This window comes from Bombus pyrosoma, linkage group LG9 (assembly GCF_014825855.1).
Source record: "Bombus pyrosoma isolate SC7728 linkage group LG9, ASM1482585v1, whole genome shotgun sequence".
NCBI lineage: Eukaryota > Metazoa > Arthropoda > Insecta > Hymenoptera > Apidae > Bombus > Bombus pyrosoma.
The window spans coordinates 130,205-145,665 of record NC_057778.1 but is presented as its reverse complement, the minus strand read 5'-3'; the positions used below and the strand labels follow the sequence as shown (position 1 = coordinate 145,665).

The window sequence follows — 15,461 nt, the reverse complement described above, 5'->3', positions numbered from 1 at the left end:
ACAATTTTACTTTGATATTCTATATTCCTCTGCATTACCGAAAATAAAACCACTATAAATTTGTTATTTTATTTTATTGTGTACACATATATTCTACGCGTCACCGATGCATTTCTTGAAATTTGAATTATTTTTCTAAAATATATGTACATATAACTGCAAACTCCTTTCTTTTCTCCTCAGGTTTTTGATCTTCCAGTTTGATTTCTTTGGTATAAATTCTAAACCTTAATCGTTAATAGTTCCAATACTAAGATAATAATAAAGATATATGACACTGCATTTCGCTTTTTAGAATACGAGTCGCTTTGCATGTAATCTTTAACACGGTTGAGGAACAACTGCATCGAATTGCGCATTTAGTCAAGTGAAGGCGAAAAGTTCTCGTAAAACTACCACTTTCATAAAACTCGAAGGTGTAATAGAATATATTAAGGAAGCCATTCGGATTAGTTCCAGGCATCGAACCAGGTCCCACAGTAATATTGGCTGCTCGAAGCGAAGGAAGATTATTGAAATGGCACATTTCGCAAGAATTAATATAAATTCATGCATAGGTTTAACGACACTCCGAGGCCAGAAGAAATGCTCGCTGGCTGCTTCGAACAATATCTGCATAATTAACGCAATCAATTTCTGAGCGCTAGACGGGCTTGCGACTAATTTCATATTCCGCCCGAGAATTAAAAGCAGAAGAATAAGGGAAGAAGGGCATTTAACTGCGAACAAGTCGACGCTGGTTCAATTTTCATTTCTATTCTGTAGAATTACATCTTCGCCCGATCTTATCTGCTTTTACGACCTTTAATCATCCACATCCTCAACACAAGGGAAAAAAGAATTCTTATTAATACTTCAATGAAACAATTCCTTGCCATGAAACGTTGCTCTTGAATGAGTTTGTCGTATATTTGAAAATTATAGCGTAAATGTTGGTAAACTGTAAGAAAGAAACATAATATTTCTCTGATTAAAGTAGTATCTTCGTCACTAGAAAAAATGCAAATCTATTCTCGAAATATTCGAATTGCTAAATGAGTCTCTCAGAAGTCAAACTTATACAACCCCACTTTTTGTTAATTTTTTAATTTTATTATACGAGTACACGATTAATATTTAATACACGAAAGAAAAATGATATCCTTTCATAAATTCATGCACGACGAGAAAATGATACGATATACATAAAATAAATTCCAAGATACGTAAAAAAAAAAGACAGAAATATTTATAATATCGTTGCTTTTTTATATTTGTATGAAATTTATGGAATTTGCCAATGTGGCGTCTGAACAATTCAAATAGGACAGATTAAAACTAAAAAGAAACTATTAAAAAATTTTCATACGTAAAGAGAAGAGGAACCAAGATATATTTTAATACATTTATAGTTAAATAATTAACTGGAGTAAAAGTCACGAAAGCTGAGAAGAAAAAGGTAACTAATTTCAAGACTAAACTGTTTTTGACACTTACATCTTTTTAATATATACAATACACCATTTCTTTTTATCTTCACGATTGTGAATTCATAACATATGCAAGAGGCGTTGTGCATTAGTAATATGACAAACGCAGGCAGTAGTCTTCCTTAACAACGTCTCCTTCGTGCGAGGCACAGCTATACACTAAAATAAACAGAAGCAGAAACGCTTTCATCACATCTACAAACACAGTGATGAGAGAAAGAAGTAGAATCGCCGAAAAGTTTCAAAATTTTCGTCCATCTCGATCTCGTCGTTGCCACTTATAAAAATTAAAAAGCTTCTTTGTTCAAGAATCGCATCGTGGAGGCACGGTGGATGTTTTGATCAGACGGCCGAGAAGGAAAAATCTGGAGGAGCAGAGCGAAGAAAGACGACGACGGACAAGAAAATGGGAAGGAAAATCGAGGTCCAGAAATCTGACAGCGTCTTTCTGAACGTAGAGAACCGCGTCGCTTTTAGTTGGTATTAACGGGCTTTGAGCGTGTGGACCAGTCGCACGGAACTATCGTGTCGCGACAGGACACTCTCTACCGAAGAAGTTACAATGGCGGAAATCTCGCGCGAGAAGCCGGAAGGAAAAGAATAGAAGAAACTCGCGAAAGAGACAACTGAGAGACGAAACAGAGATAGAAAGGAACGAAGCTGTTAGACAAAGAGGGACGGGGGAAAAAGGGATTTTTCCGGGCTGTACGTAGACTTTAGCACGGTTAGAATAGGGAAACGAGCGCTAAACTGACAATAGCACTTTTTTAAAGGTGCGCTGCTACATTTAACAATGATACGATCCACGCCTGCACGATGCCGCTTTCTCTACCAGTTCAGTACTTTTCATTTTCCCCGCTGTCTTTTCCTTTTCTTAACCGTTCTTCGCAGTCGTATACACTCAAACGACTCGTCCAAACTATCCTCTCGCGCCGCATCCCTTCTATGTATACTCATTCGCGCTTTCACTCGGTGGATCATCCATTCGCCGCTCGGAGAAACCCCGTGACAGTTTCTCGGGACCACGGGACTCAGCCTATCTTCGAAACGGCTCTCTAAACAATGGGCAATGCATTTTTCTGATTAAAATTTAACGATGCGACCGCGGTCTGTCGAGATGTGGTGAAAGCAACGCTGACACAATGAAATATCGTGATAGACTTTTCGATCCGATAGGATTAGGGTATCTGTGGTGTTGACAATTTTGAAATATTGCGAAAAATTTTCTAGTCGTTATATAATTGTGAAAAGTTTCTTGTATAGCCATAGTTACATATATTAACGAATTATTACATATATAATATGTGTAATATAATATATAATATATTACATATATAAAACGAATTCTCCTCGTCGTTCTTCTGTGTCAATCGTTTCTTCTGTACAGTCATCTTTTTTCGTGTTTAACGGAGTTTTCGATATTGCTTCTACGTATGTGTGTTTATCGTTTTATAGTTAATGTTTTGTCTCATTATTGTTTCGACGATTTAGTAACATCGATATTTTGATTTCATATTTTCTAAAATTTTCTAATATTTTCTAATATTTTATGTACCTATAGAAGTTTCATCAATGCGATTCTTTGTACCTGTTCGTAATTCAGAACAATGTAATTACAGCTTCAACTTTCCGATGAAATACGATAATCCTCTTATTTAACGTAACATTCTTTCTCTGTTATTAATATTCGTGTATCTGATACTACTGCAAAATTTTGCATTAATTCAATGTTCCATCGGTATCACCGATATATTGTGACACAAAAAGAATCATTTTACGGTGGTACGTTATACATTTTTAGAAAAGAAGCGAAGATCCATAAGATATACGTTTTCAGTATTCTCAAAGAATCGCAAGATGATACCGGAGACTTTGATTAAAATGCAAGTGTCAGCGAGCATGTTTAGAGCGAAGAGAAGAAGGTTCTATCGCATCGCAGCATCAGCAAACTTTCTTCTTTGCTTCTCTGTTTTTGCGATATTTTTTTTCGAACATCCTTAACTTCCAGGTTTCGCAAACATGCCACGCAGCCTCTATGGACAGAAAGCTCGAGGAAAGGAGGAATAGAGGCCTCGAGCTTTGTGAAGGGTACGAAACACGGAAGGAGCCACGAGTAAAGGCGAGTAGAGACAGGGGAAGACGAGAACACAGGGACAAGAGGTCAAAGAGGAGAGAAGGACCTAAGAAGGGAAAGAAGGAAGACAGATTGCGAAGAATAGAGGGTTGGTTGGGCAAGAGATTAAGGTGGCCACTCCTAAGCCTGGCGCCAAAAATCCTGACGGCACAAGCTTTTCACAGAGCTCGAAAGGAATGAAATACCTACCACCTTTTTCCCTTGTATGCCTTTCCTAGGCCAGTCTCTGCTTCTTCGCATTACTCGCCGACCTCTGGCCTCTTAACTCGTCGACCCCTTCCGACTTTACTCTTACCTTGTGTCACCTTGCTGCCAAAAATCACGACTCAGGCTGTTCTCGTTTGGACTAATGGTCTTCGTGCCTGAAATATCACGTCACAGAGTAATCCAGAAATTTTATGCAATAATATATATCTTTGAAAATATAGCGTTTTTAACGTAGATATTTATTTTATTAAGTTATGTTAGGAAGAACTGAAATGACGATAATGGATCACTGATTGTAATGTTAATTATGTTGAATTAGATTACCTTCTGTGTAAGAATTGGTGAGCTGACTATGATGATGCTGTAGATCAAAACTTTGAGAACTTGGATTTCTTTGCTTTAAACATTATTACAAATCTTTAAAACATTATTTTCTATGCATGTATATAAATTATGGTTTATTTATTGATTTTTTTTAAAATATATTCATTGATACACATACATATACATATAACTTAGGTAAATGTGGTAACAGGATGTGAGTACATATAGAGATTCTAGTACAATAAAAGGTTCAGGATAGCGTGGAAGACAAAAATTATTATGTGCCGAGTATGAGATTTATATAATTTTTTCATCAGCTTAAAGTAACAGATATAAATCCCTAAAAGCTTCTTGTTAATCATTTCATACCGTTAATACCATATTCTCTGCAAGATATTGATTTTCGTAACTGGAAGCATTTGTACGAATATCCACGGAATTTTTAATATTTAAAATTTTTTCAAATCCAAATGCGTTTGATAGACCGAAAAAAAATGTGCCATGGTAAAATTAATAGCCTGAAATTTGATGTAATTTTTCTGTTAATTACGTGCTCCAGTATATACATAGAACTGAAACAGCTCCTTAAGGAACCGAATAAATAAATCTTAAATCAACTAATCTCATCGTGACGAGAGTTTTCAAGCTTGAAGTGATATTATCGTTCTATTATTAATAACGGAGATACACCGAGAAGTGTCGTAACCCTGAAATAGCCAAAAAGTTTCTGAAAGAAAAGTTGACAGATTTTTGACACGTGGCGTACAGTTTACGATTCATAAAAGAGAAATAACCGGCTTGGAAGTTCGAAACAAGTTTCTCCGGTATTCATAAAGTTGGCCACACGTATCAGCGATCTCGATTTTCCACCTGTCTCGTCCCGTTAAAACATTTCCTGTCTCTGGTACCGTGCAATAAAATCGAGGAAAAAGAGAGACCGAAAAAGAGGGAAATAATAAATGCACGGTTCGTTGAAGTCCGTTGTTTACACGTTTCGGACTGGTGGTACTCGATTAACGATGAATTTGAATGACGTCTGGCGGCAGAAGATCCCGATTTTCGGCTCACCTCGATTTTCGCGAATTACATTTCGTAATTGAGGAGAGAGGACGGGAGAGAGAAAGAGTCAAGCAGAGTAGAGCAAATGAAGTATATGTAAATAATGAGGGTGGGAATGAATACGTTGGAGGGACTGTGGCTGCACTAATGGCGGGTGCAACGGCCGTTGAAGGGCCACCCGAAAATAATTCCGTCCTCTATCCTACCAAGAGAATCCCCCTCAGGCCGCCCAATTATCGTGAAACGCCTACCTACTATTTCGCGCTTCAGGCTTAAGCAAATGAAAAGCGACGCTTGTCCCTAGACAATGCGACCAACGATAAATCTTGGCTAAAACAAAGCAAAAAGGATCGATGTTTTCTTCGCCAAACTTTTGTCTTGATCTTTCTTAATATTTTTTATTTTTCGTATTTCATTTTTATTTTAATTTCTTTCTTGTCTCTGCAATTATTGTTATTTGGCATATTTACACACTGCTCGGGAATTGTTGTATACAGATTTTTGGTTGCAAAATTTTACACGAGAATTTAAACACGGTTTTAGTAACATTTATATGGGAGGTAATTTTTTGAAAAATATTTGACACATGCTTTTTTTTATCGTTTACATCGGTCGAATGAAAACAACCATCAAAATCGGGGATTGAAACTATTTTTTTGAAATACCTTGGAAACTCGAGGATGTAGAAACATTTCCCTTTCGAATTACGCGTTAAATAGAGAATTCGATCGTATAAAGATCGTAAATTCGATCGTCAAGTAATTTATATGGAAAGTTGTAAATTAATTATCGTATAGATTAAACCAACCAACGTTTATAATTGTTTCAAATTCTATTACTTATTCCTGGTTATAATTAATCATAGACTAAAGTTATTATTAGTTCCCAAACTCATAATCTGGGTAGTCCTTAGGTTTCTATTTGTTGATATACTACGCAACTGTTGCAGACTGAACCGTCTTACGAGCGGTAACACTATATATGTATTTTGTACATTATATACTATATTATATTCGCTTAACATTATAATAGAATTATTAATTTCTATTTCTATAATAAATGTAGAAATATTCATACAAGAAGACACATACAATAGAACGCTTTTCTATAGTAAGTGTTCCAAAACTTCCGTCAGCCAGTGTATCTAAACGTAACAAGTAATACGGTGACTGTCACCCTTTCTTGCTCCGATTTCTTCTTTTCACGTGATTCATTATCGGTGGAAACTTGTATTGGAGTATACAGAAAGGCAACAGTAGGAGGATTTCTCGAGGATTGAATCAGCAGAAGTTTAACGGAAACAGTATTTCGTGGTACTTTGCGCGCAATCACTACTGCATATATAAATGCGATGGAACTTTTTGAAGCGAGTCAGCCTTGGAACGTGCATGACGATCCAGCAAGACCGTGAAAAGGAGATGTGAAGATAGAGAAACTTGGGCAAGGAGAAGCAAAGGAAGGATGAAGAGACGATGAAAGAGAAGATGGATAAAGTCGGTCTTACAGTGCGCGGTTAAACTTCGTGAGCGAGGGAATGGTAGATGGCAGAGGGGTAGCTTCTTGACTTTTCAATTTTCTTCCACTTTTCTCTCGTATCTATTCCCCAAGTTCTTAGCAACCAGCCGATTTAAGCGATCACAACTAGTCAATAGAGTTTGATTTGCCTGCAGACAAGTAATATCTGGAAAAATTCTGACAGCATTTGAGAAGGTTATCGTGATCAGCTTAGATTCGCTCCGTTCCATTGAAACAATTTGATATCATTCAGACGTATTGTAATGAATGTCATCTTTTATGTTTGGTCCTTACATTTCCGATTTTTCTTTATTTTCGTAGATAAAAGTAAACTGCTTTTGAAACATTTAGGAGTTAAATTAAGTGAACTGCATATTTTAAGAATTTTTTAATCTTAATACCAATAAACACGACTAGTGCGTAATTTTTTAAAAACCAAACAATTAATCTCGATGAAATTGATAATTTTATATTTCGTATGTTTCATATTACTATTTATTAGATTTCTAATGAATTCATGTATCACTATTAACTGTATTTTCTATAAGAATTAAACGTAATTCTAATCAGTGCATTTGATAAAGTTATCTATCGCGTACATTTGTCGCTTTGGTTATGGCAGGAAATAGTTTATTCAATTTACGCCTGAAGACAGCCCTGAAGTATGAAATCCGGATCGGTCGAATACAAAGCTGGGCTTGTCGAACAGTAATTACGTTGCTTAATGCTAATCGACTGGTTTGGTTGTGAACAGGACATGTTCGTTTGTCATTTGTAACGATTGGGATTTAAAGTAAGACTATTAGTCCCTGGGGGAAATGAAACTCAACAAGAAATTATGTTTCCAGTACCTTGTCTTACACACATACATACACGTACATACATTTCTGATACGGACTCACATTTCTTCATTATTTATGCAACCATCAGTTTGTTAGAAGAGTCCACAGTTTTGATTACTAATTATTACTATTACCGATGATGATTTTGTTGTCCAGTTGGTAAATTTATTATGATACAGTCTATGTAATTAGAAATTTCAGGTATATATCTACAACTAGAAAATTAGATAGATCGACTGCAGTGTAATTAGAACTTCAGGTAAAGCTGTAGTATTTATAATTAAAAAGTAGGTAAATGGGAATTAAGTTACTATACAGTTATTTTATTTGAAAGTGTCATATTATGAAGCTTTTTGAAAGATGGTCGTAGGAAATGGAAAAGTTCTTTAAGATGGCATTCATTCTATCGCCATATTGCTAAAAATGTTTCCAAGGATCTAGCCACGAAGTAGAGATGGCAACGATATGGCTTCTGGTAAGAGGATTCTGAGGGATAGCACGACATTTACCCCGAAAGCTTCCTCATGATATTATTTCTAACATAGCGGAGCTTCGAGTAGGAATCTGTTGCCAAAATTTTGATGGAACTAAATGAAAATGATTATATTGAATGAATATTGTTAATCTTATCATTAGAATGCGGATATTTATAAACTTACGGAAAATTTGAATGTAAGAAAATGTACAGAACGCAAGTACTATAGGAAAATATAAAATTTATTCAAAGTGCAGCATACTTCATAATACAGTTTATTTCTAGTTCGCATTTCTTTTTATTATTTTCATGAAAATATGAATTGAAACATTATCTCCGCTATAATCGTAGCACCGAAGGAGAAGAATAAACGAAATAATGAATTCACCAATTGTCGCTATTAAGATGGTTTCATAGAAGCAGGTGAAAAAAAATTTCTAAAAAATTTGTTCGATATATCTACATATAATTTCGCCTACCTTATACATCTTATCGGAAAGACAATATTTGTAATAGCTGAAATACTTTTCAAGATTCGTATTTACCTTCGTCCTTTTCAACTCCTCGCCGAGCACTTCTAAAAGGTCATTTTAAAAATATTCCTTGAAGAGGAGCAAATAGTCGGAGAATCGGTCTTCCTGTTCAGTAATGAAGAGTATCAACGATAAACTTATCAAAGACTGTTCAAATACCAGATCGACGTGAAACAGAATCGAATGATTCGTATCCCGGGGAAGATCGGCCGAGTTGATAAACGAATGAATGTTTTAATCACCCCTCGATTATCCGTTCATGGATGAAATTTTAATTTACGAGGCAGGAAAGTTCTAAAGAGTTACGCTCTCCGCGGAAAATTCGTTCGCTTTATGTGCTCGCGCCTCGAAAGTTTCAGTTTGACCGTTAAGCCCCCGAAGGAGAACGACGGGGACTGAATGGGAAACAGAGAAAAACCAAAGGGGAGTGAAAAGGGGAAGAGGGACTGGAACAAGAGCCCGGAGAGAAGTACGAGGCAATGGGTTCGTCGTATCAAACTGGTAGATTGGAATTCTAATTAATACTCGCAGATTATAGATAAGGACGCGAGAAGAGAGGAATCGAGATGAAATAGGAAGGAAAGATGGTACAACTATGATTCGTTCCTCGTCCCTTTCATCTTTCACGCCTCTTCGTCGTCCCTTTAATACATTCTTCAACTTGCCAACTTAATCCTCTGGATGAATCACTGTTTCACAAATCTCCTATTTTCTGCAAGATATTCCTCTCTATCTACATACTTTTATAAATAATTATAAATTATAAGTTTGATTTTTCTTAGCAACCTTCCGTGACAATATTATAACCGTTCAATTGAATACTAAAATAAATTAAAAGTCATTTTACTGTAAATTATCTACTTCTATATCCTGTATTTTTATTGTCTGGCCACTTGGACTCATCACCTTTTAATATCTTAATTGTATCAAATTTTTAAAGTAATGGTTATTTCAAGAATTATTTAATCGTATGAAACTACCATTTAAAGCTATTCAAATTGATAAATGAAATTAAGAAATAAAATATGTTATCGCTTTCTGAAATCAATTTTGTACAAAGTATCTTTTAATAACCTGATTTACATTAATCTTAATTATTTTCGTCCTTGAAGATACGCATCTTTATGTTCTGAGCATTACCACTACAGATTTTTATTTTTAATTAGATTTTAGTTATTACATTCGAGTTTAGTGGTAGCAACATTGACAGTAGCCTTCCATTTCAATCAACACTTTTCCTGATAGGTACTAGGATTAAATAAAACGAATAGTTGTCCCAATAGAAACTTAAAATACTCCGATAAGCACGTTTTGAGGAACATTGTGAATAAATTGTACTGCAGTGAAAAATCTTGACACTTGACACTCTTGTGTTTGACGAGTTCATTCCGCTCTCGATTCATCGAACGTCCATAAGCCAATACGTATTGCATGGTATATACCAATGTACGCTCTGCAGATCCCATTGTATGCATTATTGACACCTGCGTTTATCTGACAGTACAGTAACGATCGTAAATATTGAAGAGGCTAGATCTTGATATTTTGATCTCTCGTTTTGATTGATTCAGCATCCGAGTGAAACGAAACGTGCTCGAAGCTACTTATACAATTTTGTATCTGGTATTTTTATCGCGAATAGTATCGTCTGGCTCGTCAGCTAAATATATTTGTAGTAAATTTTTATTCGAATAACTATTTTCCATAATTTTGAGTCACACTGTAAACTTATTTATCGATCACAATTTTTGTGGGAAGATGATATGTTTATTAATTAGATCAATGTAAAAACAAAATAGTTTTTGTTATATATGTCAACATTTTAGAATAGGATTAAAAAACATATAAAAGGATAACAGTTGATAAATTTAATTAGTTTTGAGATGCTATACTTATACAAAGATGTTTTAGATTTCTAACGAATATCAAAATGTAGCGATTTCATAAAAAAATTCGCATAACAAAATTAATGATTACATATAAACCCTCTTCATCTTTGCAGATAATACAAACTCTAAAATTTCAAAATGCAATTGTTTCGTAGAAATATTTACGATCAATATTATTTGCTAAATATTTCTCAATTCCAATTTCATATTACCAACAGTTCTTTCAATATGGCTACAATCTTCAAAGTATCCATTGACTCGATCTGAGCAGATTTAATATAAAACCAGGAACAGTATACGAAAAAAGACGATGGCAATTTTACGATATTCTTAATACGTACAAATTGTAGTATTTAAATGTAGAGAATATCCGCAATAACGGAAGAATATTTGACAGTCTGCAAGATAGCCGACAACGTCGAGCATATGGATGGCGACGCTCCGAGTGTAAATAAAAGGAGACTCACGCCAGACAAAGTATTCTCCTTCATCTCTTTCTCCGCGTTTTCAGTTCCTCTTCCGTCTTCCTCTCTTTCTTGAATTTATGAAAGGAAAGAACATAGCCAACCCTTCAATGGACGGTACCAAGCCAAATCGAGAGCCAGCAAAAGTGGAATTGTGAAATATTAATGCGACTTCCTCCAGCGTTGTACGTTGATCCTCTGCTCTTCTTCTTCTCCTTTTACTTCCGCCTCTTCTTGATCTTCCTCTGTTACTTTTTCTTTCTGCTCTCTCTCTCTCTCTTTCTTTCTCTCTCTCTCTCTCTCTCTCTCTCTCTACCTCTCTTTTTCTCCGCTCTGTTTTCCTCCTTTCCTTCGTACTTTAACATTTCCCGCGACTCCGTTGGTGCTCGTTGCACACACGACTACCTTTTCCACCTTATCGTATAACATGCCGACACACAGAACAACGAATATCACCGGCTTTCCGTGTGCACCAGGTACATAGGTCTTCAGAAAGCTCCGTCTGGAGAAATGAATTTGTAAATCGATCGTCTTGGAAAAGAAATTCAAAGATTTCTATGTTTTAGGGATATAGTTGAATCTTGTACTTTACTGTATTTTTGCGCGTATTTCATAAAAAAATAGGTTTATCAAATATATCAATATACAATTAAAGCGTATTTTTGTAATTCGTGACACAACAGAGTTTAGGGAGATTCTATGGTCCAAAATAAGGAGAAAATTAAGAGTAATACAAGCACATTAGAAGTTTTACTTTTTGAAAATTTGTTGGATATATGTGAATTAGACTAATTTCGAATTAAACAAGAGTGGACAGTTTGCAGAAGGATAAAGGTATTCTTATTCGAAGTTCTGGGAATTATGAACCATGGTGTATAAATCAAAACTTTCAGAATTCATGCTCTCAGGTGTAAACCGTGTCATTTAAGAAGGTACATTTTTATGTTTCACCAGCGTTGTTCACCTTACTTCATCAACGGTCGAGTGACACGTTAATAATGACTGTGGTAATTATAAAATATGATATCAATGTGTCTTCCGACTCTTGAGAAAGATAACGAAATATTAGGATATACTCTGTCAGCAATAAATATTAAAATACTTGTCTTCGCCATCTTTATTTTCTAATTATTTCATTATAAATCTGCAATTTCATTCCCATTGTATGTATCGTACAATATAAAATACTAAGTAAAATAGAATTTAGGATGGATGTCTAAGGATGAGATGTCTTGATATTCTACTTATGACAGTATATATAATGTCCATCAAACATGGTTTATAAATTTAAAAACCATAAAAGCTCGATATTCTAGATTGCAATAAATCATGAGAAAATTCATATTGTACCACGAAAATATCCTTCGAAAGGTACTTTGCTAGTTGACATCGCTAGATTCGAAGAAATTAAGTTCGTAGCAATTAGCGTATCAAATAGGTACATTTGAAAGGCACGCTCCTTGATGTTTTGTCTTTTTCGAATGGCTGTTTCAGGAAGGTGAGAGGGGATACTTAGAGGGACTGGCTTCAAGGTATGCAGACCTCTTCAGAACGCATTACGGAGACGTCCTGGAACCGCTTGAGGAGCTACGCCGCCGTGAAACAAATGCTTCTCCCAGAATGCCCAACACTCAACTCACTACCAGTCATTCACAGCCCATTTACGTGCCCGGAAAATACTCGGTGAGTAAATCCGTCTCTTTCTTTCGCTTCTTGATTTTCGTCCTGTCCTTTCTATTTATCTTTTACGACTCTCTCTTCCTTTTCCGCTTTTGTTTCTTCGCTTTGTACAAATTCCCCCGTTACATATGCCACCATAATTACGCCTATTTTTCCGTTCCACCGTTAATTATAGCTCGTTCTAAAGTGCATAATAGTTTCTAGTCATGTAAGATCACGCGATAAACACGGGGCATTCCGTTTCTGTAGGAAGAGAAAGAAAATGTTACGGTTGACTTAGCTTTTTTCAACTTCATGTAGTTTCGTAGGAATGTCTATTTTCTAATTGCATTTAACTATTAGGTCGCGGATATTTATGCGAATTCGTATTTTTGTAATTGAGAAAGTGGAATCTAAGTAGAAAATTGTCGTACGAAATATAATATAATTATTGTATTAAATGTAATACATAAATTAAATATCATAACGAATGCTATATTTTGGATATTTTATATATCTTTGCATTTTCAAATTTTCCATAAATACATGAAAGTCTGTAGTACATTAATTATATCCTGTAATTATAGTTATTTCCATTTTTATAACAATCTGTGAAAGTTGTTGCGCGAGTTATCGTAATTGAAAGAAATTAATTGAGAAGGAAATGGGAAGAGAAATGAGGTTCTTTATAATATAAGATACTAGTTCCTTTATGAAATATATGAATTTGTATCTTTCAATAGAAAATAATAAAAGAAGCTATCTGATTCGTCAAAATTATGAGAATTTATTGCATAGATAATTCCGTGTCGATTTAATCTCAAGTTCGTTATTATATTATGTTCTATTTTCGAGAAAAGGGATAAAAAAGAATTAAAGAAACTATAAAAATTCTAAACACCTCTCTCAAAAGTTACTTAGTGTAATTATCCAAATAGTATACACGCGTTTTATCCAAATTCAGTGATATAAATCAAGTATAAGCCAGACGCTGATCTTGAAGATACAGAAATCTTAAAGGTCTCGACCCTTAACTCGAAGTGTCGTTTATATTTCTAGCGTTTTTCCATGTCACTAGGATTGAAAATACTTGGATTTATTAACGTACGTTGGACGTATCACTCGATAGGGAATAATCTAGTGGCATTACATACCTTCTCTTTTACTCTTCAACTAAAATAATGTTAACAGAGTCAGCATAAAATAATAATAGAAATACATATAAAGTTTGACAAATTAAAAAATTTCACTATATTTAGCGTAAACACGTTTAGCGAATTCGTTGATCTAGTAAGGAATGAAAAACACGCGGTTTAGCGTAACTACCGCATGCTAGGATAAATTCCTTAAATAGTTTCATCTGAAACGACATATAGTAAATTGTTGCAGAAATACGCAACAGGTGGATTTTCCGGTGAATGACTGTAGTTCGACCGAATTGCTTATTGAATTTTGACATTACTGCATAATGTAACGCACCGCCAGGGAATATACGGTGTTTGTATTAAGGTATCGCTAATACACGCTCGATTAGGCTTAGCATTGCGTGTTAAATACATATACGTGTTTCATGTGTAATATCGTAGTATTTAATTGCGAACACCATTAGTTGAACGCGTCATTCAAGAGAGAGATTATGTTTGAGTTATCCTCATGATTCTTATGTGACATGAGATTACAAATGTCATTCAATATTTGTTTAATATAAATCTTAATAAAATTAACATTTGTTCCGTAGAAGTTACGTATTAGCTTTTTTAAAAGAAATAGAGAGATGTCAATCATAAAATTAAAACAAAGTAAACAAAAATTCTAAACGATATTTAAGTAATGTTGTTTTTTATTTGACAATAGCGTTTTTCTTTATCGAGTTTTACAGCATGCGCATACAGTATAAGTAGCAATTATTTCATGTAACAAATAATAGCAAAATGAGTAAAACTTGTAAGCAAAATTTATATGAGGTTGTTTTCCATCTCAGAACGTACAATTAATTCTGTTGTTACTCTTCTAGTTGTTATAGGTGGGAATTATGCTTTAAGCGTTTACAATCCTTCTTATGAAGAAAATTGATTCAAACACAGTCATTGATAAATGTATGTAGAAATTAGGGCTCTCTTTGTAAAATTACAAGCCAAATGGCACAGATTGCTTCCTCGCTGGAATTATGAATCCCAAGTTGTGAATGGCAAGTAGTGTGCCATTCTAATTGCGAATATTGCCCGCTAAATTAATACTTTTGCTATGAAAAGCTAACCGCTACATCTCTCGTACTTTGTTGTACTAGTTTTACATGATATTCCGCACAATTTCACTTGTGCACATGCAAAGTGAACTAACGATTAATGGATTAATGGATAAGGTGAATGTTTTATATAACGCTTAATATCGATGTAGTCTTATTTGGTTATTTATTGTAATTAATATATCCAGGGATTTCCTTATTTGGATTTTCTTATTAATGTGATCAAGAAGTAATAATCCTTGCTGTTAAATAAGATATAAGAAATCAGTCTAAATATGTAGATTTCTTCTATAGATGAAATTTATCTTTCATAACAAAAATACAATTACCATTTAATTAATTTGCAATTCCTTTTTTATTACAATTGACTGATATGTTGTGTAACTTGTCATTAGCTACTGTATAATTTTAAATATTAATTTCTTAATTGACGAACAATTTTTATTTATTAAATTTCTCCGATTTACTGTAACAAAAAGACAATACAAGAATTGTATAAGAATATTTAAAGGAAAGAAGCAAAGATTTGGAAGAAAAATAAATCACTTACCGAGCACTTAAGTTCTGTTCTTTGTAAGAGGGATTTAGCGGTAAGTAGTTCACAAGAACTAAACACTTTCCATCGTGGAATTGAAAGTCCTCCGGG

General features: G+C 34.5%; 1 protein-coding gene across 2 annotated transcripts in view; it reads left to right on the top strand.

Moving 5' to 3' along the window:
* LOC122570581 (SAM and SH3 domain-containing protein 1-like) overlaps positions 1–15,461 on the top strand; it is a 373,196-nt gene that overhangs the window by 275,024 nt on the left and 82,711 nt on the right. For both annotated transcript variants that reach the window (XM_043733079.1, XM_043733078.1), the window contains exon 2: positions 12,406–12,594. In XM_043733079.1, coding sequence (XP_043589014.1) covers positions 12,406–12,594 — 189 coding nt within the window. The remainder of the gene's footprint in view (positions 1–12,405; positions 12,595–15,461) is intronic.